General features: G+C 35.9%; 1 protein-coding gene across 3 annotated transcripts; it reads left to right on the plus strand.

Annotated features, from left to right (window-relative positions):
* The first annotated feature begins 42 nt into the window (after positions 1-42).
* On the plus strand, positions 43-24,739 carry PDLIM3 (PDZ and LIM domain 3). 3 transcript variants are annotated; one of them, XM_008924761.4, is made up of 8 exons: positions 45-282; positions 5,852-6,003; positions 7,597-7,681; positions 14,437-14,504; positions 17,749-18,012; positions 20,634-20,761; positions 21,870-21,981; positions 22,805-24,739. In XM_008924761.4, the coding sequence occupies exons 1-8, from the start codon at positions 190-192 to the stop codon at positions 22,992-22,994; spliced, it is 1,092 nt and encodes a 363-aa protein (XP_008923009.2). In that variant the 5' UTR covers positions 45-189; the 3' UTR covers positions 22,995-24,739. The 3 variants fall into 3 exon arrangements, with proteins under 3 accessions (XP_008923010.2, XP_008923009.2, XP_017925723.1); XM_008924762.4 differs by lacking the exons at positions 14,437-14,504; positions 17,749-18,012 and adding an exon at positions 13,805-13,992 and having other exon boundaries at positions 43-282; XM_018070234.3 differs by lacking the exon at positions 17,749-18,012.
* Positions 24,740-26,296: the final 1,557 nt, after the last annotated feature.

Consider the following 26,296-nt stretch of genomic DNA (forward strand, 5'->3'; position numbering starts at 1 on the left):
GGCTGACGTCATCCGAAGGGATAAAGTGCAGTGCCCACAGCTTTGGAATGAGTAAAACTTCTTAAGAGGTATAAAAGGTCGGCTGCCCTGTACACAGGTGCTCTGCTGACAGCAACCTTCCTCCTACAGCTCGGCTCCTCACACAGACCTAAGGAAAAAAGAAGAGTAACCAAGAAAAAACTGTCCACAATGCCACAAAACGTTATTCTCCAAGGACCGTCACCCTGGGGATTCAGGCTCTCGGGAGGAATAGATTTTAATCAACCCTTAATCATAACCAGGGTATGTACTCTTTCCATTTCCTTTCTATTAATTCCATTTAATAGTTGCTGTAGATTTTTGCCCTTTTCTGGAGTTCAGACAAAACTGTGAGTAGATTAACGAGTGGCTGCTAATTCTGAAGAGAGCCAGCTGAAATGCTAACAGTTTTTACAAGTTTTGTGTGACAGGCTTCTGTAATTCACCTAAGATACTTTAACTGCACTTCTACTTATGCCTCAAAAATTAAATTCAAGTGCCTTGGCAGCAGAAAAAGGTTGGCATGATTTCCCAGGCATTCAAAGCTGTGTAAAGACAAGACCTCACTTTTATCCTTTTCACGACTAGCCTTTCAGATCACTGGAGGTGAAGACTGCTTGGCAGCAGCTCCTCATGTCTGGAAGTTTGTGCTTTGCAAATTAATCTGACTCATCTAATTAAATCAAGTTCTGATTATTGCCAGCAAAGGCAACAGCACCTGTTTTTACATATGTGAAGGTTTTCACTTCCATAAACATTAAATCAGTGAAATATGAGAAAGTTGTCCAGTCCTGAATATGAAAGAGGTAGTTATTTGGTGTTTTCTGTCATATTTAGAAAATGAAAGTTTACCTACCTCTCTCACTCCCCCCCAGTTAAGAGCAAGAATCTGAGCCTTCATTTTTTTCATGGATTTCAATATATTAACTAATATCTCAAATTTAAGAAACCAGTTACTCAATGAATGTAGCATACAACACACTGTCAGCTGCCCTGCATCTACAGACATGGATCTACTCAAAAGACAGGATACATATTTTGATAATTTTGAAAATTATGTTCAGTGCACATCAGACTAGAATTAGTTCTCCCTATATTTTTGCTTTTCAGGACCTTAGACACACCAAGTATGTGTTCCACGAGCATCCAAATTGCTATTTTTATTTTTTTTTTAAATAAATCCCTGCACTATGACTCACTATATACACTATGCCTGGTATTGAGCAAGCGTCAAGAACCCTGAAGATGGATGGATACTACTGGTGATGCCTTGCAGTAAAAATGCTTCCAAACAATAGTCTGTAGAAAGTTTAAGGATCACCTTCTCACATATTAACTAGTGAAAATTTATAAATCTGGAATAAATGATTAAATTAAATTAAAGCATAAAACATTTCATGTATTTTGAACAGAAGTAAATCAGAATGCTATTATATTTGACTGAATGAAGTTACATGAAAAATACTCATAGGACATAGCAAAGCCTTTGGAGAGAAATGAGATAAAAACATTGATTAATTAAAAAAATCTCTGAATGTTCTGAGGCCTTCATTGCCTTTTATGGTTCTCTAAAAGAAAAATAGTTTCCATTATCTCCAATGAAAAATATTTTAGCTGTGTCTGGTTTGTATTTTCTTTGTGTTTAGATTAACTACAATGAAGTTTAAAACTGCAATAACAAAGGATGTTACTATAAATGTCACTTTCTAAGGAATAAATTACTTTGCAGTTGACTCATACCTACCAAATGCCTTACAAGACAAAAGCCATTGGTTTCTGGCATACTACAGAAATGTTCAAAATCACATTTCAAGTAGAACAATGAAATTATGTATAGGAAAAAACCGACATGGTTAAGTTTGCTTAGCTCAAATTCAAGTATATCAATGGTAGAATTGTTTAAAATTAATATTTTTGTTACCACAGCATACATTTAAAAGAGTGCCTAAATAAGTATTCATACAATACCCCTTAAGAAATAGAGAACATTTCATAAGATTCGTAAGTCTTGCTTCTTGGGACATAAGTGTTCTGTTTGTAAAAGGTATCACCAGCAACCTGGTCACGTTTGGCTTAACTGTCCTGACAAGAAAAAAAAATTAAAAATATTTGCCATTAAACAATAAATAGAAATTATTTTCAAATACATTTTGAATAAAATAATTGGACAGGTGTTATGTTTGGTTGGCTATAGTTCCTTGTTCAACAAGGAAAGCTTTTAGCAGGACTTGTCGAGACAGACAACATAAGAGACTATCCACCTGTCTAAAGAACAGATGTCACCTCAATAGCTCATCTGCAAATTGTTCTGCTGTTTTGACTGTTTCAAGCAAATGTAAAAACCACAGACCATGATCACTGGGAAAGAGAAAGAACAAGAGGGGACTAAAATAGACATATTTAAATTCTATTATGGTCAGAAACAACAAATGAACTACAAATAGTGGAAACATTTATTGAAATACTTGGAACTTTGCGCAGATGCAAAGAAATTGCATTATTGAAACTGATCAAAACCTTAGCTTAATCAAACTGAATAGTTTTGGTTTATTCTAACCAGAATAATGTAACATTTTGGGTTAAGCATTTAGAGGAATGCAATCCTAGAATTTAAGTTCTACTGAATAAAGCATTGCAAGAACAACTGAGACTTTTAAAGTTTGGAGGGAATGGTGAAATATTATCAACTCTAGATTTAAGTTCTCTTTTAATATAGACCTTTACCAATCACAGTGCTAGTATTCATATTAACTCAATTTTATATTTATTCACTCTGCAGACATTCATAGCTCTCTTCAGAAAACACAAAGCCTGAAAATTTATGATGCTGTAACATGATAAGCTTTGTATGTCTATTATCAGATGCAGAGAGGTTGTCTTCAGTTTCGTAGGAGACATTGACCCATATGTGGTTAAATAGTCTGTGACAACATCTGAATGATCAACACATATCCATATCCAAATCCAAGCTACCTAAGATACAGGAGTAACAGGCATGCCATACAGGCATGTCCTGAAGAGCAAGACAAAAATTTTCCCAAAGCAACAGTAGAATCTATCTCACCTGCCCAGGTGAGCAAGCGACAAACACTAGTCATAACACAATTCTAAGTGTTCACAATACACACTTAATAGGTAACTAATAAGCCCTTAGGAAACAACAACATTTACATTATTGAGGTACCCACAATATCAATATTATACCCATGATATGATGGAATCTTGCCATGAATAACATGGCCTCTTTCTATAAAATGTAGGCCACTGTACTTTTGTCAGTCCCGCTTCCCTATGAGCAACAGTCAAGATTTCCCCCCCTCAACATATTGAGTGACACCCAGCCATATTCCTCCTGCTCAATTCTAGCAGCAGAATGCTGGCTCTTTCTGCCAAACCCAGGAAGATCAGATGAGGGAAAAGATTATATGAGGGCAGGTAGCTCTGCACCCAAGCAGGCTTGGGCACGTCATGCTCAGCACACCCATCAAGGTGTTAAGGCCCAAGAGACACAATTCAGCCAAATAATAGGAAATACAGACTCCTGACCCTTCTCCTCCTTGCTCCCACCAACTGGTAATCCCATTCAAACATATAAATGGTATATATGCAGCTAGTGACATAAAATCCAGGGGATTTACCATCAACACAGAGTAGGTTAGGTCCTACAGATATGCTGCTTTATAAGGCAGGATCATTATCTCAGTACATTGCTGCAGTGTGTCACAGATACAGCAGATGATTTGTTGTGACATGTAAAAAGCATAATCTACTGAGTAACCTATATAAGGGTTATACAAGTTACCTTACCCTTGAGAGGGAACCAAGAACGGCTGGGTTTGCCCATTTTGGGTATTAGAGCATCAACAGTCACATTGGAACACTAGGAATTCCGCTGCAGTTTGTCATTGCAGACATTTTCACAACATGCCAAGCAAAGTCAGGAACAATTCCCAGTGTAAAGGAGAAGCATGATCATTCTTCTAAATCCCCTGCCTTATTACAGTGATGTAAGGGGTCTCGATGCCGTTCATTTACACTTACAGCTGTTGAAGTTTGAGAAACAGACAATTTTGGAGATTTCAGACTTAGAATTTATAAGCAACTTCCTTGATTCATATTCAAACAGAGTATTCAGGCACCTTAACACTTTGTTAAGACCACAATACATTAGTCCATTCTTTTGAAGGGTGAGGGTGGAAAAGCTTCCAGCTGGCCACAAATACCCATTTGGAAAGTCTGCCTTGACTTGATAATAACATATGCATTGCAGTTTGTTACAGTGACATCAAAAATAAGTTTATGTGCTGGAATGCAGAAAAAGAGCCCACAAAGCAAACTCTCATCAAAAAGAATGTTTCTACTTGGCTTTTATGTTGATAGTACTGTCACCTTCAGAGACAAGTCTGCCAGCTTCACCAAAGCTGGGGTTCAGAACATGCTGGAGGTGCACTGGGCAGCTTAATCTCCTCATTTCCTGGAAAATTGCGAAACACCAGAACTACAGAATGTCTCCACAGCATGTTTTCCAGTCCTCCTTAATCACTTTTAATAATCAAGATAACACTTGCTTTTGCTGTAGCAGAACCTACAGTGAGAAAAATTCTCTCCAATAGCTTTTTTACTTAATATGTGCCACAGATAAAAGAACTGCTCTTGTAAGTCACACTATGTTGACATTTTTGTCCTTCACACTGGGATTCATTTACTTATAAATAAGCAACTAATGTTACTTTGGATGAATCGGTCTGTCCCCTTTGTTCTGCTCTTTCAGAAGAGTTACGTGCTACATCCATCAATTTCATGTTGTTGTCTAGATAATCAAAAGTCACCTAAAATGGCAATACATAACTAAGGGACCTAAATCCCACTCAGTGACCTAAGACCTGTTGTGTATGTGGTATGTGTAAGTGTTGTGGTGGTATGAGAAGTCCCCTTTTGCACATAGAGACCTGCAATTCTAGAACAAGCTTCAGTAATGTCTAAGGTCATAGCCTCTCTACAAGAGTTATTTTAAAGCAAAATTATGTTGCATTTCAACTATTTTAACAGTCATATAGAAGATTATCAAGTAGATTAAAAAAAAAAAGGCAAGCATAGAAAGATAAGCTGAGGGCTATTTCTACAAATGGTGGTACATTTACATAAGATATGAATTGCACCACATGGATCACCCTGGAGGATCAGGGACATTGTTACTTAAATGCAATGGGACTGAAAGATAAGCACTTTAAGGAGTTCAGGGTCTGAATTAGACATGAATAAAAAGAAAAATATTATTTTAGTATTATTAGCATATTTCTGATTATTTGGCAATACAGCATGAAAGGCCAGGCTAACAGAAACCATGAACTGCTGTACCTGTCCTTAAACATTGCTTTCTATATTATTCAGTCCACTGGCACATCATACCCATGAACATTAAGTAACACTATTTCTTAATGGCTCTTTTCTTCTGCTAGTGGTGTTAAGGGGAAAATATAACTCTTTTTTTTTCAAGCAAGTTATATATGGCAGTTAAGAAAGAAGATTCAAAGATGAGTTACAGTAACTACAGAAGTCAGAGTGGAAACTTATGCAGAAGTATAAAGATAATTTCCATCTAATTTGAAGTTATGATAAATAAAACATTTATTTGATGATCTTTCAAAAGAACTACAGAGGGTCTGGCAAAATTAAGAATTCATTTTCTTTGTAGGCAATCATATAGTTGTTTACAGGCCCACTCCCTGCCTCCCCCATCCAACAGAAAATAGGGAAGCATGGTGAAGTTTATTTTCTCTATCAATTTTCAGGCATGCCTGGTGATTAAGCAGTTACATTTTGGTCTTTTCAGATTACACCTGGAAGCAAGGCTTCAGCTGCCAACCTGTGCCCTGGTGATGTTATTATAGCTATTGATGGTCTAGGCACAGAGAACATGACACATAATGATGCCCAGGAGAGAATTAAAGCAGCTACACATCAGCTTTGTTTGAAAATAGAGAGGTATGTGTACATGTCTGCTTATTTCTGAAAGAATATACTATTCAACCAACTGATTATACATTACAATTATTATATAATGTAACTATTTAAAATAGTTTGAAGAATTTCATGATGTCTTTAAAATTACAAGCAACCAGACCCACCCCACAAGCTCCAGGCCAAGCAAGACTCCCCAGAACTCATCTTCATAGGTACAAAAAAAAATTGTTTCTCTCAGGTTACTTGCCACATGACTCTGCTGATTCCATAAATCCTATGTTAACCATCAGTAAGCAAGCAGTTCCTCATGTTTTGGGGAAATAATAAAACCCTTATCTAGCTGTCACTTGTTCAGTGACCACTCTACTCCAATATTTCCTCAGCTGCAGGTGCTTATCATTGCCTCCTGCTCCCAAGCACAGACAAAGTTGCTAGTATATCCTCCCAGTTAGGGAAAACATCACGTCAGGCATTCGTAAAGGGTGACAAAAGAGTAAGTTTAAAGCAAATCCTTTTGGTCACAACATATTAAGCCAGATACAGGACTCTCAAATCAACATTCAAAACAAAACTAAGAAACACTCTCCTACCTAAACTGCAGGAGTCCAGAAACTTTTGTGTTCATTTCTCTCAGCTAGAGCCAGGAAGAGAAAAAACCTGCAGCTTCACATCTCCAGCTGAGTTTGCTCAGCCTTTAATCAGAATCATTTAGCACACTCTTTTAGCTTTCTCCAAATTAGGATAGCCCTGATTGACCTGAGGCCTTCAAGGAAGCACAGCTCTTTATTACAGCTGAGCACAATATTTGTTTCCAACTACAGAAGGTGGAGTTGTTTTTGAAAGGATCATTGTCTAATTACTAGAGCACACACTATGGTTAAAAACTCCCACAGCTAATTCTAGGTTCTGTTACAGACTGATATATGCCATTTAACAACTATCTTGGGAAGCCATTTTCAAGATGTGATAAGTGTATATATAACAAACAGTACTAGATTAGTATTTAACATTACTATTATGCTACTATAAAATTAGTTGCCATATTTCACTTTGTCAGTGAAAACAGAATTGTAACTGGTATTTTTGTGTTTGTTATCCCTGCCTACGTGACTGAAAGAATCTTCTGTGCCACTTTGATTTACACTTGCACATACTTTGCACACTTAGATTGCACTTCTACATTTAAAAGCAGGCTTTGCATGGATATTGTTATCACAAAAAAAAATTGAAGTTCCTGGTTTAGGATTATTGCTATCATATTCACTTACTTGTGCAAAATATTCTGAGGACCCAACATTCATTCTATCAACCATTAAAAAAGTAAAATTTTAAAAAGTTTGGTCAGCTCAGGTCAGAAAGGCAGTACTTTCCCTTTCCCTTTGTATTTGGAAACTATTAACAATTTGCTTCCCATTGTTCATAGCATACATAATTTTTAAAAAAGTAAATACTCTTTATATATATTGATTACATATCATCAAAGTTTTTTTACGTCAAAACATTAAAAAAGCATAGAAAAGCCTGCACATTTCCAAGCTGCACTATATTTCATAGGGACCTATACAACCCTATCGGAATTCAAAATATTTAAATTCTGCATTTCTCTCTTTCTAGGGCAGGAACTAAATTATGGTCCCCACAAGTTTCAGAAGATGGCAGAGCACATCCCTTCAAGATAAATTTGGAAGCTGAACCACAGGTATGAATTGTGAAAAGTTACCTAACCATTTCCATTTGCCGTTTTACATTATAAATTATCTCCCTTGTGGTCATTAAAATTCTTTGAATAGAACTTCATCCATTATCTGCCAGTTTAAGCTAATACAGACCACCATGAATATGACATATGTGAACACCATTTTATCTGACAGAATGTTTTTGATTTTTCAGCTATAACTGAAACAAAACATTAACAATCTACAATACATTATCATATTTCTTTAAGACTGTACTTATCACCATCATTCTATTATGGAAATAAAAATGTTCTTTTATTCTGATACAGTTTAAGTTGCTTTAACTCTTTTAGAGATTCTTCATCATTTGAGGAAATGCTTCAATCAGGAATAAATGCCAAGTACCTAAGCGATGAACTCATCAGACCACATAATTCAATTTGATGTAATGGTTAAATAGAGAGATCCATTAATGCTGGATCTCTTTATTTCCATACATTTTTATACTATACCAGAGAACTGAAGTTTATGAATCTGTACAAGATCCATGTACAGGTCTTGTACAAGCAAATTCACCACTTCTGACCAACAAAGTCTTGATCCTTGTATATGACCAAAGCAAATCCACTCAATTGACATCCTCCTCTCTCTTCAAGCTCAAAAAGAAGAGCTACTATGAGTCAGAGTCTCTGTACCATTAATAGCTAATTAGCTAGCTACTGCCTACACCTAGTCCTTTATTTATTTGTCATTCCTTTTTAACATACACGAACATCTGGTGTTCTCCCAAGAGGGGGGAGGGAAGAGCATTCTGCTGATCCTAAAACTCCAGGTTCAAAGCAAGTATGTCAAAGTATTTATTCTGTGTTATCCTAGAAAATGTAAGTGCAGACTCCATGTCAATAAATCCTGTGCAATAGGTACTCCCACCAATCCAAAGTTTTCCCAGAGACACTTCCAAACATGGCATTTCAGTGTTTCATTTCTCTCTCTTCTTTCCAATCTAAAAACTTACATTAAGTGATACAGTAAACTTATTCAGAAATAACATAGTCTCTTCAGCAGCAGGAGATACTTTAATGAAGAAACAAAACTATTTTAAATGCCTATTTTTGTGGAATAGTAGGATACACATTAAATGAATAGCAATGGAACAAATTCACTAAAAAAGCTATAGAGAAAACCATGCAGGCATGTATGACAGAAGAGTAATCCCTCTGCATGAAAGCTGCATTCCTAAAAAGGACAGTTACTTTAAAATAGATCACAAGATTTCACTGAGCGCTACTTGGCAGACTACTGAAAAGTAGTTTCCATTTGGCAATTAGAAAAACTGTTTCTCCTAGATTAAAACCAGCCTTTTCATTTTAGTATATCTCTCTTTCCTTCCTAGAAAAATCAGGAGCACTGAATATATTTAATAAATACGCACCAGACAAGTAGAAATGCTTGCAAGCAAATATGCTATACCATTCCTGGGATGATTTCCATTTTAGATTAAATTCTTCCATCCAAGAGCATCCATCACTCTGACCTCCCTGTGGAAAAAAAATAAATATAGCCTTTTGTTCTACAATGGCTGTAATTTTAAATTAAATTTTATCACATATTTAGTCACAACAGGAGTCCCAGCAGCACTGCATATCAGTAAGGAAAACAGTACAAAGTTTCTTTAATTCCAGATGACAAATATTTGCACAACCTGTGCTGTCTAGGTCATGTAAGAGCAAAGCCTTTGACACCTTCTCCATAACATACTCCTGGAAAAGCTGCAGCCCATGGCTTGGACAGGGGCACTCTCTGCTGGGTTAAGAACTGGCTGGAGGACCAGGCCTAGAGTGGTGGTGAACGGTGCTGCATCCAGTTGGCAGCCGGTCACTAGTGGTGTCCCCCAGGGATCAGTGTTGGACCCAGTCCATTTAATATCTTCACTGATCATCTGGATGAGGGGATCGAGTCTTACATTAGCAAATTTGCAGATGACACCAAGTTGGAGGGAGTGTCTATCTGCTGGAGGGTAGGAGGGCTCTACAGAGGGACCTGGACAGGCTGGATATATGGGCTGAATCCAACAGGATGAGGTTCAACAAGGCCAAGTGCCGGGTCCTGCACTTTGGCCATGACAACCCCCTGCAGTGCTACAGGCTGGGAACAGAGTGGCTGGAGAGCAGCCAGGCAGAAAGGAACCTGGGGGTTCTAATCAACAGAAGACTGAACATGAGCCAGCAGTGTGCCCAGGCTGCCAAGAAGGCCAATGGCATCCTGGCCTGTAGCAGGAACAGTGTGGCCAACAGGTCCAGGGAAGTGATTCTGCCTCTGTATTTGGCACTAGTGAAGACACACATTGAGTACTGTGTCCAGTTCTGGGCCCTTCAGTTTAGGAAGGATGTTGAGGCGCTGGAGCAGGTCCAGAGAAGAACAACAAGTGAAGGGCCTGGAGCACAAGTCCTATGAGGAGCAGCTGAGGGAGCTGGGATTGTTTAGCCTGGAATGTAGGAGGTTCAGGGGAGACCTCATCACTCTCTACAACTCCCTGTAAGGAGGCTGTAGGCGGGTGGGGGTCGGTCTCTTTTCCCAGACAACCAGCAATAGGGCAAGAGGACACGGTCTTAAGCTGTGCCGGGGGAGATTTATGTTGGGCATTAGGAAGAAGTTCTTCACAGAAAGCGTGATTGGGCATTGGAATGAGCTACCCAGGGAGGTGGTGAAGTCACCATCCCTAGAGGTGTTTAGGAAAAGACTGGATGTGGCACTTAGTGCCATGGTCTAGTTGACAAGGTCATAGGTTGAATCCAACCTAGTTGATTCTGTGATTCTGTGACTGATGTACAGAAATGGAAAACCACTGAATTACATTTCCTCCATTTCTATAAAAATTAAAATTGCTCAAAAGGTCATAGATCTTATAAATGTAATCAGATCTTTTTAACTCTTGCCAGATAGACATTTTAAAATTCACCAAGAAAGTTAAGAGATGTCAGTCATTTAAAATGCATTATAAGCCAACTAAATAGCAAAAACAGATGAAGACTTAACCAATATTCTTAATAAGCATCTAGTTTCTGTTTGTAGGCAAATAAAAGATAGTTAAAATGAGTGTAAAACCTATTTTAAATTTTTCAGCAATTTGGCCAACTATTTGGCCAAAGAACACTTACTGTATCTTCAGTGGATGAAAATTTTTCTACAGATGCTTGGAGATGGTTTTGTGAAAACTGATAGACAACTAAAAATTGTTCCTACTTACAGCTATGGAACAAGGAACCTTTATATAGTAGCAAACTTCTGTATCACGCTGAACATCTCCCAAGAGTCATTTGGAGACTGACAGAGGCAATTGTCAGAGCCCAATGAAAGCTCTCACTATTTTTAAACCCTTGGAAGAGGAAACTGAGGCAACAATTCCAACTTACAGCAATAAGTGGCTGACTGAAAGTGACTCTTGAAAGCTACACGTTCCCACATAAAAAACAGCCACATTAACTTTGTTAGTCTGGAGCAACCTATAGTGTGATGGATAAATAATAGGACCACTTGAAGAATTATTAATACAATCACATTGTATTCTGTATAAAAGTGACTTAGTACATGCAGTTCTCAATGAATATAATTAGAAAGATAATCTTTCACAAATGGCAAATTATAAAATTATTTTTAAAATCCTTTCTGCTATATTGTCAATGTAAAATAACATGATGACCTATAAATGTTTTCTGTTACAATTCCTTTAACCTGATTGAAAATTATTTTATATTCCTTACCACAATATCTTGAATTGTTTTTATTTGAGCTTTTCTCATTTGCATCTATCTTTGCCTTTGAACATTTTATTCAGTGAGACTAGACTTTTGGCCCTGAAGGACATTATACATTCCTGTGAGACACGCTATGCATATATATATAGAAATCTAAGAAAAATACAAGCCACTCTTCTAAAAAGTAACTTTATAGTCTATTACCACTGAAAATCAACTTTTGAAACAATATAATTGTCCTAGCTAGTTTTGAGGATCTACCCCCTCTTTTTAACAGCATTTAAAAGATCAAGGTTTTAGCCACACGATACCTCCAAACTGTACTCATTTGTGTTCTGCCACAGCAATTACCCCAATGAATACCATCATATGGTCTGTGTTGGATGCCTTTCTACAGACTTTGGGAGCTACATTAATTCTATTCCTGACACATATATCAATGCAAAAATGTAGCTAACCCTGCAAAAAGGACATCTATCAGTTGGAAAAAATTTAAGAAATTAAGTACTGTAAATCTCAAACATTCCTGATTAGGAATTTCAACAACTTTCAGTTCTCATTTAGCTTTTGAACTAAAAGAGGACTTTTTGCAGATTCGATGAGATATAGTAAACACAAGAGCTGGACTATTTTTGCTGCTGTATGTTCTGTCACTGACATTTTATGTGATTAGATGAGCGATAAAGAAAACAGTATGTAAGTCTGACTAATTGCAAATACTTGTTTCACAACTGTTACATTGTTAATATGCTATTATGGTACCTCATCTTCTATTCATTTCTCAATAGGAAATGAAAAAGGGGGATGAAATTACAATGTTCTCAGTTGGTTTTGTTCATTTTGAATCATATACGGATTTAAATCAATTTTAAATACTTTGACATTAATATCTTTCATTAAGTAGCCATGATGCTAAACACTATTAGATTATTTCCATTTACTAATACATTTTGTTAACTGCAACTCAGTTCTCTCAGACAGAAAGAAGGAATTGCCAGTAAAATCTTTGTGGTCATTTATCTGATTGCTGCTTTCAGTAGCCTCTTACAGTGCAATGCTGCTAAACATTTTCATTTAATACAACTGCTTTTTACTGTTTGCATTTTCTGGTTGCACATTCTATATATCCATGACTTTTCCTTATTCTGATCCTAAATATATTTCTGAAACTGCTGTACAACAATCACACTCAAAACCAAAGCCAAATCAGAGAACCAGCAGAGATTTCAATGGACATTGAAGTATTAATGACCTGTGCTATCTTAACATTGCAAGGTCCAGAAAATATCAATTCGGGTTGTAGACACCTATTTGTTAGTAACAAAAACTTTTTATTCCATATGCATGGAAGTTCAAGTGCTCTCACAGTACTGTTTCCAAAGGGTGCTGCAGGACATCAGGGCCACAGCAGCTGGATAGACTGCAGCAGCTAATGTTCTTCACCCACTAGGGTAGTATGAAAACAACCTCTTAGCAGATGACAAGGCTAACTTTTTCAAAGTCTACTTCTGAGGCTTAGGGGTGGACCTGAGCTGAAAGGGACTCAAAAGAGACTGTTGACTAAATATACACAATACAAATAAGTGAATTTTCACGCAGTCAGTAGCCTTTATCATTCCTGGCCAACCACTACAGAAGAAGATTTTAAGTATCTGAAAGATCATCAGAGATTTTACTTCCAGATCTTATCCCTTATGGATTCCACAACTGAAGGAAATTATCCTGGTCAACAATTAAAAAAAAAAATAGTACTACAGAAATAAACAAACATAGGAAGAATAATTTCAAATTTATCCATTTCTGGGTTTTACCTATTTATGATGATTTCACATTATGTTTAAATTATACCAGCATCACAATTTTTGAAGCACAAGTGTGTTTCAAAGATGAAATATGTTCAGAAAAACATTCTCAATCTGAGGTACATTCAAGACTATTTCCGTTAAAAGAAGTGTTTAAAATCATGTGTTTTCTAGGCAAGACACAATAAAAGTCATACTTTTGGGAATCCCTCTATCAGTATGTGATGAAAATGCAGAATCTAGAGATTAGCACTAAAGCAAAGCAGTCAAGCTAACTATCCAGGAAATGTTTCTGACAGAATGTAAACAGTGAAAAATCTCAAGAACAATACGAAAAGTCACTATAATATTCATTCCTCCCATTTATTCTAAGCCTTCTGTTTGCCCGGAGGCAGGAAAATAATGCGTATAGCTTAAGTAGCATATACAAAATTCATGGAAAAATATAGGATGCTTGCACCAGTTAAAAAATAACAGAGTTGCAAAAGTAAAAAATGCAGATTAACAATACGTGTGTTGTCAGTTTTACTCATTACTAGCTTTGGTGTGCATTGTAGCTCTGTGTATTTTGTCTGCCTATCATGTACAGGAATTCAAGCCTATTGGTACAGCTCACAACAGAAGGGCCCAGCCTTTTGTTGCAGCAGCAAATATTGATGACAAAAGACAGGTAGTGAGCTCCTCCTATAATTCTCCAATTGGGCTCTATTCATCTGGCAATATTCAAGACGCGCTTCATGGACAACTGAGGGGTCTCATTCCTAACTCATCACAAAAGTGAGTACTAATATTTACTTATAATACATGGTCATTTGTGGTATTTCATTATCTGTTCCATTTTCAAATTAAAAGTCCAGCTCTTGCTGTTTTTTTCTGGGAATCAGGAGTTTATTCATTAATTTAAAAAATGGTGATCAGCAAAACAATTTTTTCCAACACAGAGAACTATCCATTCAGCTCTGTTGTAGCAACGTTTGCAGGTAGCCAGCATTTGGACTCTACGTTGGGCTGCAACACTACCCTCTGACCTTCTCTCTTGTAACTGCACTTTACTCTGAATGTTCCTGAACACTACAGCGTTTGCATTTTGAGTACCAGGAATGAACAAACAAAACACGGCTATTTCATGGTTAAAACTTCAAAACATTTTTAGCTTCATTTTAACTAGAAATCAACATTTGTAGGCCAAAGAAAGTTATTTTAACCCTTTTTTCTTTACAGGATATGAACTACTTCGAACACAAGCATAATATTCGGCCCAAACCTTTCATAATCTCAGGCCGAAGCAGGTTATAAACTTTGAGTGCTGTGCTGGATTTGATGCATGGTGTTATTTTTTTTAATGGATGGATACTCACCACTGACATTAATAAAGCATACAGATACATTTGAAATTTACTTATAGTACTAGATAACCTAATACCAAAACTAAAAACAAACAGACAAAAAAAATGAAATGGTTGACTCACAGAGCTCAGGCTTAGCATTCAAATTTCTATTTCCAAAAGAAAGCGGGTCTACACTTCCATCTCAGTTATACTGATAAGAGTCTGAAGTAACTGTATCCATGAACCTGATTCAGTTTACAGCATAGCACCAGATATTGTACATTTACAGATCTTTGGCACTGTGAACTTTTTCCATCCAAATGCAAATACATATAATTTGTTATCTTGCTGAACAAAAGATAGCTACTTATACAGATTATAATCTAGGCCATTCAGAGATTTTAAATTTGCATTTCAGCAGATCTCTTTCCAGAAAACAATCTAATGCTGAGCTAAAATAGGAAAACTGATGTCACAGACATGTAAAACTCCAATGCAGAAAATCTTACACATTTACATCCATCATTTTGATGTAATAATCCTCTGTCATAACTGGTGATGAAATTTCCCACTATTGTTTACATTATCAAATACAGAGGAGGAAAAGCCAATTCAAACTGTGTGGCTAAAAACACAAGGAAGCTCATAAGGGCATGAGGGCTGCAATATATTGCAATGTGACCCTTTATCCTTGCTAGCAATAGAAGTTTTTACTAGTGGAATTAGTGTTCTACCTTTAATTCTGAAAAATTATAATGCCTGCATTTTAATCATACTAATTTAAGTCTGACAAACTACACCAGAAGAACAGGATGACAAATGATTCCAGTGTTCAAAGGGTAATCTCATATTGATCATCAGTTTTGAGAGATGTCTTAAATTTTTCAATTACCTGACTGTAGGAGATGGTCCCATCCTGCTAACAAGAAGTATCAATGTAGAACACCACCACAGTGGAGAAAAGGTTCCCAAGGACAAAACAGTCCTTAGCAAACATCCACAGCTTCTCACTGTAGGTAGCACTTACCGACTGTACCAAAACAGACTTTGGGACCACTAGGTCCCAAAAGGTTTTACATGTGTCTACTGGATTTATGAAAATTCAAATGAATGTATCAAGAGCCTAATCTCTTAATTCAGAAACCTCAATTACACACTGTTTTCCATGAAAATACTGAAGTAAACAGCCATTTTCCAGCATGTCAGATGAGGAAAATAAACTGCAAAAACTACCCTGACAGCAATGCAACAAGTTTCAGAACTGCAGTTGGGCAAGGTCTGTCAGCACTGGAGAGGTCTGCACTTGCAAACTGCAGAATCTCTGACACAGGGTGTTACATCTGTGAAACCTTGTTGTCACAACATTTGGGTGCTACTATTTCATCAGTTTGGCTCAATACCCACTGCTAAACACGCTTTTAGGACAGATAGCTGAGGCTAAATAGGACTTTGATTAAAAGAAAACCTGATTGTGGACTGGGGTTTGAACTAATGGGTTGGACATTGGCCAAAATTTTGGACTTTATTCTGGCAAAACTAACTGGAGATTACATTTAATACATAACTATATTTTATTTATTATTTACCAATAATTTATCATGGTTTAACATTACTTTGGCTGCTCATAGCAAGAGTTGTGGTTTTCCTAGTCTTTTCCTCCTGCTTTCCATTTATTAACACTATCGGCACTGACAAAACTTACTCTACTGCAGGATCTAAAGGTGGTCCTGATTCTTCTAAAAGAAAATACTGTAAATTCGTGTGTTGCCCTGTGTGGATTTTTTGGCTGGCTCATGCTAGGTGATGATGCACAATTACAGTTTGCTTTAAGGTTTGCCTACCATTTCTAGAATAAACTTTTTTTTGACTTGTCTTCGATAGTAAAGTTTGTATTTCCCTTTAAAATTTTAAGAAAGTGGTCCTGCACAAATTCCCCTCTGAATCAAAGGCAGAATTTTGGTTTGTCTTCTCCACCCAAGAGAAGCTACTGAGCAGAGTACTGTACTATCAAACTGGGAAATAGAGCATTCTTCCAGGTTTACACAGAATCATCAGCTTGGAAAAACTAACCACAACTCTGATAGGAAGGTTGGAGGATGTATTTGAAGCATTTATTGTCTCACAGCTCCAAATATCACATAAATGATAACCAATGACTGTGTAAAAGCCTTGGTTACGTGCTGTTACATAGCAACAGCAAAGAAATACCCTGTAACAAACAAAGCCTCTGAGGTACTATGGAAAGAAGACTGAACTGTATAAAACAGTGACACTCAGAAAGACTTCAGGCCTAATGTCCACATTTTTTTTGCTAATATTTTTCCAGGTATGTTGAATTGCACAGTAACTTCAGTAATGTCAAGCAAAATTAATATTTCTAAAAATGTACATCTTATTTTTTATGTATAAATTAATTATAAAGTCTACTTCAAAAGTAGGAAAAAATAATTCTCTGAATACATGCCCATTGTTCTTGTGAAGGACCACTTTACATTTTACTGGAAACACTGTGATTTAGAAAAGCAAAAGTAAGCCTGGATGCTTTAGTATCTCTTCTTCTTTGTAATTATTAACAAATTATTTTTTTAATTATTAAACTAATTTAAAAATATTAATAAATATCTTATTGTAGAATTCAAGGATATCTAGAAAATGCCACCCCCATTATTTTACACTAATTTATAGTAGTCTTTTCAGCTGTGGACTGAGATAGTTGTGAGGTATAGAATTGAAATGATGTGCCTGGGATTTCAGTGCTGCTGGTGTTTATTCTATCACTGCATGGACAACTCACACAACCGTTGTGTGCTACCGTTTTATAGATGTTAAGAATTACTCACCTAGAACAAAGCATTTTAGGAGCTTAATTAATTCTCGATAAAACCTAGCATTACAAATGTAAAGTGATATTATGTTCTGAATTATTCAATCTGTCAATGGATTTTTACTATCTTTAAAGAGCACACGCATGCCAGAATTTCAAGGACTGCTTTATAACTGGCATTGATAATTTTTGCAGGAAAACTCTTTTCAATGACTAGGTATACTTTTGCTTTTCTCTGCTTTCTATACTTTTGCTTTTCTGTGTCTGTTCCATTTATGCTTTTCAGGCCTGTTAACATCACTGTATTTCTGTACTTTTGTCTTTATTCTCTATAATCCAATGCACACTGCACACTCTTCTGTAATGTGCCTATTAACACAGTGGATGCAGCACTCCTTCAGGGATGGACTGTGGCAGTGGACGCAGTACCCCCTCTTCAATTAGCACGGTTAGCTCTATCTGCCCCACAGAGCTGAAAGCAGTGTCTAAGATGGCCCCTAACATTCCCTTGGAAATGGAGCTTCCCGGTGTCAAGATTGTACATGCTCAGTTTAACACACCTATGCAGTTGTACTCAGATGACAATATCATGGAAACACTGCAAGGCCAAGTTTCTACAGCTCTGGGGGAATCACCTGTCATAAGGTAATTAGAGCAGTATCTTTCATATTTATGAATATACAAATTTAAAATATGCCAAAAATCACAAGGTTTAATAATATCACTCTTTCCATGAAAAAGGGTGAAAGGGTTAGAGAGAAACTAAGTTATTTAAAACATACAATATTTTCATTAAAATATTAGTAATTTCTATTTTCTAACCCAAAGTATTAAAGGAGTCCTTCAGAATTTACAAATAAATATTTCATAGGTAATATTCTTTGAATTGTGGGTAATAAATAAAAACTGATTATACTACCTGGACTATTAGCTGGCTGACCACTCCAAATCAAGATTTTGATTCCCTCCAAAAATCAAAACTGTTTATTACTATTATAATTACTTATCTGATAACAATTTAATAATTTTCTCTTATTAATAAGTAATAAAATATAATTAAATAAAATTTATTTCAACTGTTTAATTTCAGGTTAGGAAGGTTAGGAAATCTTGTAGATGTTTATAGTGTTCCAGATATTTAATTCTCATTCAGGACAATTTTTAGCTCTTGCACAAAAAGAGACAGAATTTACGGTAGGCCTACTAATCCATGTCTGACTTACGAATTTTATGCATTGCATGACTAAAAGTCAGGTAGGAACCTTATGTATATGGATAACAATTATGATTATACAATACAAAGATTAAGGTACTATTCATTCTTTCCAAGGGATCATTCACCAGTCACATTGCTTTATCTTTACTTTTGCATAATAGTAAATTATTTTTCTGGTTTACAATGGTACTTAAGTTAATAATTCATAATATGTATGGTGTAAACTAAAGCTAGTTACTAATATTTTAAATAAGCAATAATCATTGGCACCAATGAGCCTTCTTTCACACCTCGAAGAATTTGGCTGCTACTAACCAAAAAAGCCATATTTATATAGAAGTATTTAAGTTCACCCTATCTAATGAAAATAAAACTATAGTTCATGAAGTCTTTGCAGAGTGAAGTTACTCTAGTGCCTGAATATTTATCCTCAATCAGAACAATTAGAGAACAATAAAAGAAATATTTGCTGCTTTTTTATTCTGAAATAATGGATTAAACCCAAAGCAATCAGATTTCACACTGCCTGTGACATTGACAGTTTGAGAACTGACTCTCTATACATTTGAAATGTCTCTTTTGTTGTGGGATTGGTTTTCACTATGTATGCATTTAGAAATGTAATCTCACACATTTGTGTCCCTTTTTTTTATTGTTTGCCTTCTGTATGTAATTGCATTATCACTTGTTTGATGTTTAGAAATATTTTAGTTAAGAGGAGACAATTCAAGAGTTTAATTAACCATTGCCAAGAAATGTAAAAACGAAACTACTTTTATTCATTAAAAGCATCTGGCAAGAAAAGAAAATAGTAGTTTCTTCAACAGCTTAAAGACAGCTCAAAGAAATCTACCGATGGATGAAGATGCAAACAATTCACATAAGCAACAGAGGGGTCACTACCCAACTGCTGCTGCTCTTACTGGGCCATTTGGCAGCTTGGATGCTACCCTGGTAAACAAATAAACTATTTAAAGCAAAATTCAGTCTAATTCTTTGTGGACTTAGTTGCTTAGTTCCAGTGGCAACTTACCTAAGATTTAACAGACAGTAGAAGGTCAGTTGCAAAAGGAAATTTAAACCAGACATTTGTGTGTATAGCAGTAAGATAATAGACTTCATCCAAGTAAATTTGGACCCTCCTAATTAGTAGTTTGAAATTTACAGATGCCACACATTCAGTCTAATTCCTGCCAGTACATATAGTCATCTACCTTTCCTCTCAACTACTTAGGATGTCATTTATCATGAACAATTCAAGACATTCGGCACGGTTTAAAATCACATGAGGTATTCTTAGTAAAATCTTCATCTTGCAGGTCATTTGAGATTTAACCATCAACTATTGTTTGGACAATAAATTACTTTATCTTTTCAGCATAAAATTGTCATTACTAAAGTAAGCCATGTCTCATTTTTATTAAATCAAGAAATAGAACTTCCATTTGTCAGTATTCACCTTACAATGCTTCCTACCATACAATACCTATTTCTCTCTTTTTTGTCATCTCCATAAGTTAAATAAATAACAATTTTCTTAACAAAATAAACACTGTATTATCTAGTGATCGAGCCAACTTAGAAGTCATATCTTCCCAAAAGATTTGTCTGCTTAGGTTTTGGCTGATCTCATGTAAAGGTATAAGCTGTGATTTTAACAACATTCTTGAGGCCAGGTGATGTGAAAAGGGAACTTCTGGCTGCCCTACCAAAGAGCACCTGGTAATACAGCAGATGACTACAGGAATGAAACTATTTTGAAGTTAAATGGCCTATTTCCAAATGTCAGTAAAGCCAGAATCGTAATTATGGAAATACTTTCATGACTTTGTAGATTTATTTTTGTAACAATTGCACTGATTTAATTTTTTTCCTTTAGATAAGAAGGAGGCTATATAAAGCAGTGTTACCAGGAAGAAAGTCCTTCAGTAGTTGTTGAAACACAGTCTTTATGTTTGTTTCCTGAATCAGACTCTATGCCTGGTAGAACTATTGCTTTAAAATTATATTTGTTAAACTGCTCTATCTGCTCTTCCTCCCTTTGCTACAGTGACCCATCTCCCAACTCAGTGACTCAGTCTGACGTGTACAAGATGCTCCATGCCAACCAGGAGGAGCCCAGTCAGCCGCGCCAATCTGGCTCCTTTAAGGTGCTCCAGAATTTAGTCTCCGAGGAAGGTGGTTAATAATGACATATTCTACCTGTTCAAATAGTTTTAAAATGTTTGTGGGAAGGGGGAATCTAAGAATAAAGTAAGAGATATGAGAGATATAAGCATTGCTGAAAGCCTTAATCATTCTCTATCTTATAATTATCACACAGGTCTCCTGTCATTTCGCCTCCTTGCTTGTATAGCTAGCTATCTCCTCTGTGAATACCATGGAGGTGTTAATCACCTTTTTCAGAATCTTTTCTCAGGTTTTAAGATCATTAATGTACAGTTGACTTTAACTGAATGATAAAAAGTTTTATATGAGAGGATTTTTGGGACAAGCTCCTTATACTCATGACACCAAGAAAGAAAACGCTCTCTTCCACATCCAGGAAAAGAGGAATTAAAACAAACTCTTAAAATCCCCTTAAAACCAATTATGTCTTCATTCTAAATAAAAATTGAAGAGGATAATATAATTTACAGCCATATTTCCTCCAAATGAAGACATTTTGAAAATAAAATCCCCAAAAACTGCAAGTTTGTTATATTTACAATAAGTATAAAGAGTAAAATAAAACCACAATTAACCTAAGAGATAAATACTTAAAATTTTAATGTTTATGTCTCAATATTTACCAGAAAAGGGATAAATACGTCTAATTATCTATATATACCATTGTGGGATTTTGCTTGGCATTCTCTTGTATTTTGTTATTATTTTGTATTCATATCATGCTACTAATCATTCCTATTTTTTGTATGGTGATTTATATAAATAAGAAGCTTTCTAACAATAGGTCTTGATTTTGTTATGTTGCTATGTAAAGCCTCCTCCCTCTCCTGCTATATTCAAGACCTACTACCAGAGAATTAGATGATGTCCATGAGACAGAGAGCACTGCATATACGATCTCTTTTGTACTTGCTTTTTGGCTACGGCTACACAACACTTTTCCTGATTCCAGAGAGGTGGAATGTGGCCCACAAAAGTTCTATAGTGAAACAGCATTGTTTGTTGATATAAGTGAAAGCCTGTAAATACATCCAGTAGTATATTTACAGGAAAAGTACTTACTGCATCAGATGCTTTTATATCAGCCTATACATAACTGGGTTGTTCTGTTTCTCAGATGGGCGCCCTGTGGGTACAAGGAGTGTGAAAGCCCCTGTAACAAAGGCACCTACTGCCATGCCTGGTGTCCAGAAAGTGCCACTGTGTGACAAGTGCGGGAATGGGATTCTGTAAGTTGTTTCTTTTTAGTTTTAGAAATCTCTAGCTCAAGGAATTTCTAAATCTGTAATTATTAACCTATACCTTCAACAATTTCGATACAGATTATTTCAGTTTTGAAAATGTACTGTCAAAGGTTTTAATTGAGATTTCCCAGGACCTTTTGCAAGTCAACCATTAACACACACATAACGTAACTAGCAGTTATCTGTGCTGTGTTATCTCATGCTGTGAATTCTCAAAAGCTTCTTGGTAGTGCAAAGCACCCTTCTCCCAACCCAGTGGGAGTATCCAGAAAGCTCTGTGAACTTATTTTAAAAACACGAGATTTCTACCTGAAAGTTCTAACTTCAGCAAAGAAGACAGATAATTATGAACTCAGAGAACACTATCGCTAACGAATGGAATGTGGGTTTGAAACTCATTTTGTCACTATTTTGATAGGTTAGGATGTACTTTCTGTCTTGTAACCAAACTAACGTGTTTCTTTAAACTCTTAATTTTCCAATGCACTAATGAACTATGTGATCAACTCTACAGCATTTTATGTCACTTACTCAAACTCAGCATCCAAACTTAAATAATACAGCAGTTTCCAAAACCATCAGACGAACAACCTTAAAATAAATACATAGAACATTCTTTGTGTAATACTGTATCACAATCATAGTCATAGAATGGTTTGAGTTGGAAGGGACCTTAAAGATCATCTAGTTCCAACCTCCCTGCCATGGGTAGGGATGCCTTCCCTTGACCAGTTTGCTTCAGTTTCTTCTCACTTTAAAATTCATATGAATTAATTCTGTTTTTTTTCTTTTCATTGTTTCCATACAGAGGAACAGTGGTGAAGGCACGTGATAAATACCGGCACCCAGAATGTTTTGTGTGCTCTGACTGCAATCTCAACCTGAAACAAAAAGGTTACTTCTTTGTGGAGGGCCAACTGTACTGTGAAGCTCACGCCCGAGCTCGCATGAGGCCACCAGAGGGATATGAAACAGTCACCGTTTACCCAAAATGCTAGTCTTAGGTTAACACACAATTATATGCATGCACACAAAAAGCCATTTCCAGCTTAGAACTGCAGTACAAGTGTCAGGACTTCTGACTAAATCCAAAGTAGCATCTTTAAACCTTCCCTTGAGGGATTCTGGGGGAGGTGGAAGCCCCTATTAGCCAGCAGTAGCATATTATACCAGAAAAATTCTGCTAAAATATTGTCTTTGAAGTTGTCAATATAAGTCAAGGAAGTATAAAATAAAACAGCTGTCCTGGAATACAAAAAGTGAAACATGAATGCTACAACATATACATAAGTGCTGTAAACAAGACATTATTTCTAACATAAATTAAGTATCTATGCAAACACCAACACCATCAAAGTCTTAGAGTCTGCAAATGTAGAGGCTTGACAGGTCATTAAAAAAGCAGCTATTTTACATGGATAGTACAAAACAAGCAGTTGTTCATGTCTGCTTCATGTCTATTATTCAACCAGCATTAATGTGCACCCCAGATAGATTTTGCTTACTTTGCTTTGAATTTGGGGTTATAATGCCTTAATTTTCTGATTCAGTAACTGTGATAAAGAATAAATGTCAAGTCACATAATAAAATGGTTAGTATAATAAAGACTGGTTAGTATGAAGCAAAACAAAAATTCTATGTTGTCTTAATGATTTGCAATGGCATCATCTTTCACATAACTTAGCAAAAAATTGTTCTGAGGCATGAACACACATACATTGTTTTCTGGAAAAAAAACCCACACTCTAATGGAAACTCACTGCAAATTGAGTTTGAAAGTAAATTTTAAAACGTTTCTGCAGAAAATTATACTGGATTTTTGCATCTCCATCTTTTAATTTCCATAATAGAAAAAAAGGGGAAACATCATCACAATATCTTTGTTGCTGGAAAATTAAAGTTTGGACAACTTTAAAAACAATTGTTAATTAAAATATACAAAGGAAAGATCTCTTACAAAAAATTAGTGAAGTCCTAAGGAAAAAACAAAGGCTGAAAGAATACATTTCTGACATCAATTCCTGGAATTTGTCAAGGGCTACACTGCTTTCAGGTAGCTGCCAGCCACATAAACACACCTAACTGGCAAACCAAACCTTAGCGTTTACAGATAATACCAACACAAGTCAGAAATTATTTATTGGGGTATTTTAAACCCAATTTAAAGTAGAATAATCTACAAAATTTTTTATCAAGTCTACAAGACTAACAAAAAATAACTTCATATACTTTTCCCATTCTACAATATAAGAAGCTTAAAATGTAAGTAGAATACGAAATCAAAATAAGAAGCTGTCCATACTTTAAATTTATTTTAAAAATTCACAAGTCCCAAAGACTGAAATATAACGTCCACATATTCAAAGACTTTTCAAAATATCTTAAAGTATTATTTCAGAATTTAAAAGTTTTAAAAATGAGTGTGTCACTGACTTTATTATTTACATTTGTATATCATAAGCAGACAAAAAAGTGTTGCACCCTTTCCAAGGTTAGTTCCTGAAATATTTTTGGGCACAAAACATAATTCTGCTCTTCAGGTATCATGGAGGCTATGTATAGTATATATAATATTTTCCCACTAATAAAGCACACAAATATGAAAATCCTTTTGGAAGTGAGAGTGCACATAATGTCTATTTTTACAAACTTAAAATGTCATTGGTGTTTTAAAATGTTTGTTTAATGTTTCTGTCTTTGTATGTAACTAAAGGTAAAAATAAATCTGTTACATATGATAAATATTCTGTGTTTCTTTTCAAATGGTATGGAAAATGAGAAAGTGTGAGTGTCAAGTGACTTGACAATAACAGAAGTTTGGCATTTCACCCTGACAGAGCAGTTTTCTTCACACTTATCAAACCCCTGGCAAGAACAAAAGGCAATTTTTGTATTAGGCATTTGAGTATATAACCTGGGCTTTCTAAAACAGAATGAGATCACGTGCCTTCAAAACTAAACACCTAAAACTGCTCTAACCCGCCAAACATGCCAGTTACAAATGTGGGAAAACTCTTGCAAATGCAGATACAAGGACTGTTATGTTACAAGGAAGTCACAGAATGTGATCTGATCCTAAAACTTTGGGGGAAGTTCAGTGGTATTGCATCATGACATAGTGCTATTTCGAGATGTTTGAAGTTGGATGTGACTTTGATAGAATTAGAAGGTAAGCCTATCTAATTGCAAGTACCGACCTATAAGAAAACCTTTACACCAATGTAACATAAAAGAAACTACAATTTTCAGTTAATGCAGATTCTGAAATCCTTGATCCTGATAGAGGAGAAAAATAGGAAATATCCTACAGTCACTTCAGTCTGGGAGAACTGAATATAGAGTTTTAAATGTGAGAGGAAGATACAATTCTTTCTATGGCGTGCTCAAGGCCGAATTCTTTATCTCAGTAGGGTTTCAGTGATTCATGGCAAAAATCCTTAACAAAGTGTCCAGCTGAAGAACAATCCACTTTATCCTCTGGCTTCGGAATGACACAGCCATTCAATCATGATAGCTCAATGCTACTATGCCTCTCAGCTGCATCTAGACTTTTCTAGATATATTACAAGCCAAAGGCAGACATGGCATTTATTTTTAGATGGAGAGGTAGGAAGTGTGACCTCATATGCTTGTTATCTCGACTTTTCAGATATTGATCAACAGGTGTGAAAAGCTTTCCTCAGCTATGCTACTGCTGCATAAACAGCAGGGCTGTTCTGGGAGATGCTAAAAACTTATATGAAACTGTAATACTCCACACAAAAAAGCCAAGAATTGCCTCTGAAAACACACATATTAATTTATATGGTACTTTTGTATCACTTGTTACATGACAAATTTGGTTTTTTGGTCTTTCAAGTAATTCAGTGTTGCCAACAATCTGGAACCTAAAAAAGTTCTCTAAAGCAGTTAAACTACACTGTTTCCATCAACTAAATAGCTTCTTTCATTTTTTTCAACCACATTTCATCACTTAAAAAATTAGACTAGCACTTTTGTTCAGTTCAGAAGTATGCTATTGAAATAAACTCTGTGTTATTCCCACTGACTGTGTTTTGGTTCACATCACACAACAACTTCAGAGTGCACAAAGTGGTTTCATTTAGGATGAAATTCTACCAGAATTTGTTTTCTGGGAGCACTGCTAATGCATATCAACCAGTAATGGGAACTCAATCCATAGAATCAAATAGAACTGAACAGACCATCCCTGAAACATGTATAAACAAAGATGTCAGGTCCTCAGTACCAACTGATCTCCTCCTACTGCATCACGATGCCTTCTAAAGCACACAAAGC

This window comes from Manacus vitellinus, unplaced genomic scaffold (genome assembly GCF_001715985.3).
Source record: "Manacus vitellinus isolate BGI_N305 unplaced genomic scaffold, ASM171598v3 scaffold_0_pilon, whole genome shotgun sequence".
Lineage (NCBI taxonomy): Eukaryota > Metazoa > Chordata > Aves > Passeriformes > Pipridae > Manacus > Manacus vitellinus.

Excerpts from the sequence above, each read along its gene's own strand:
- PDLIM3 (XM_008924761.4), top strand. The coding sequence starts at position 190 with ATGCCACAAAACGTTATTCTCCAAGGACCGTCACCCTGGGGATTCAGG. Across the intron at positions 7,682-14,436 it reads ATTTGGAAGCTGAACCACAG|GATATGAACTACTTCGAACA; the intron begins GTATGAATTGTG and ends TTTTCTTTACAG. Across the intron at positions 20,762-21,869 it reads GAATTTAGTCTCCGAGGAAG|ATGGGCGCCCTGTGGGTACA; the intron begins GTGGTTAATAAT and ends TCTGTTTCTCAG.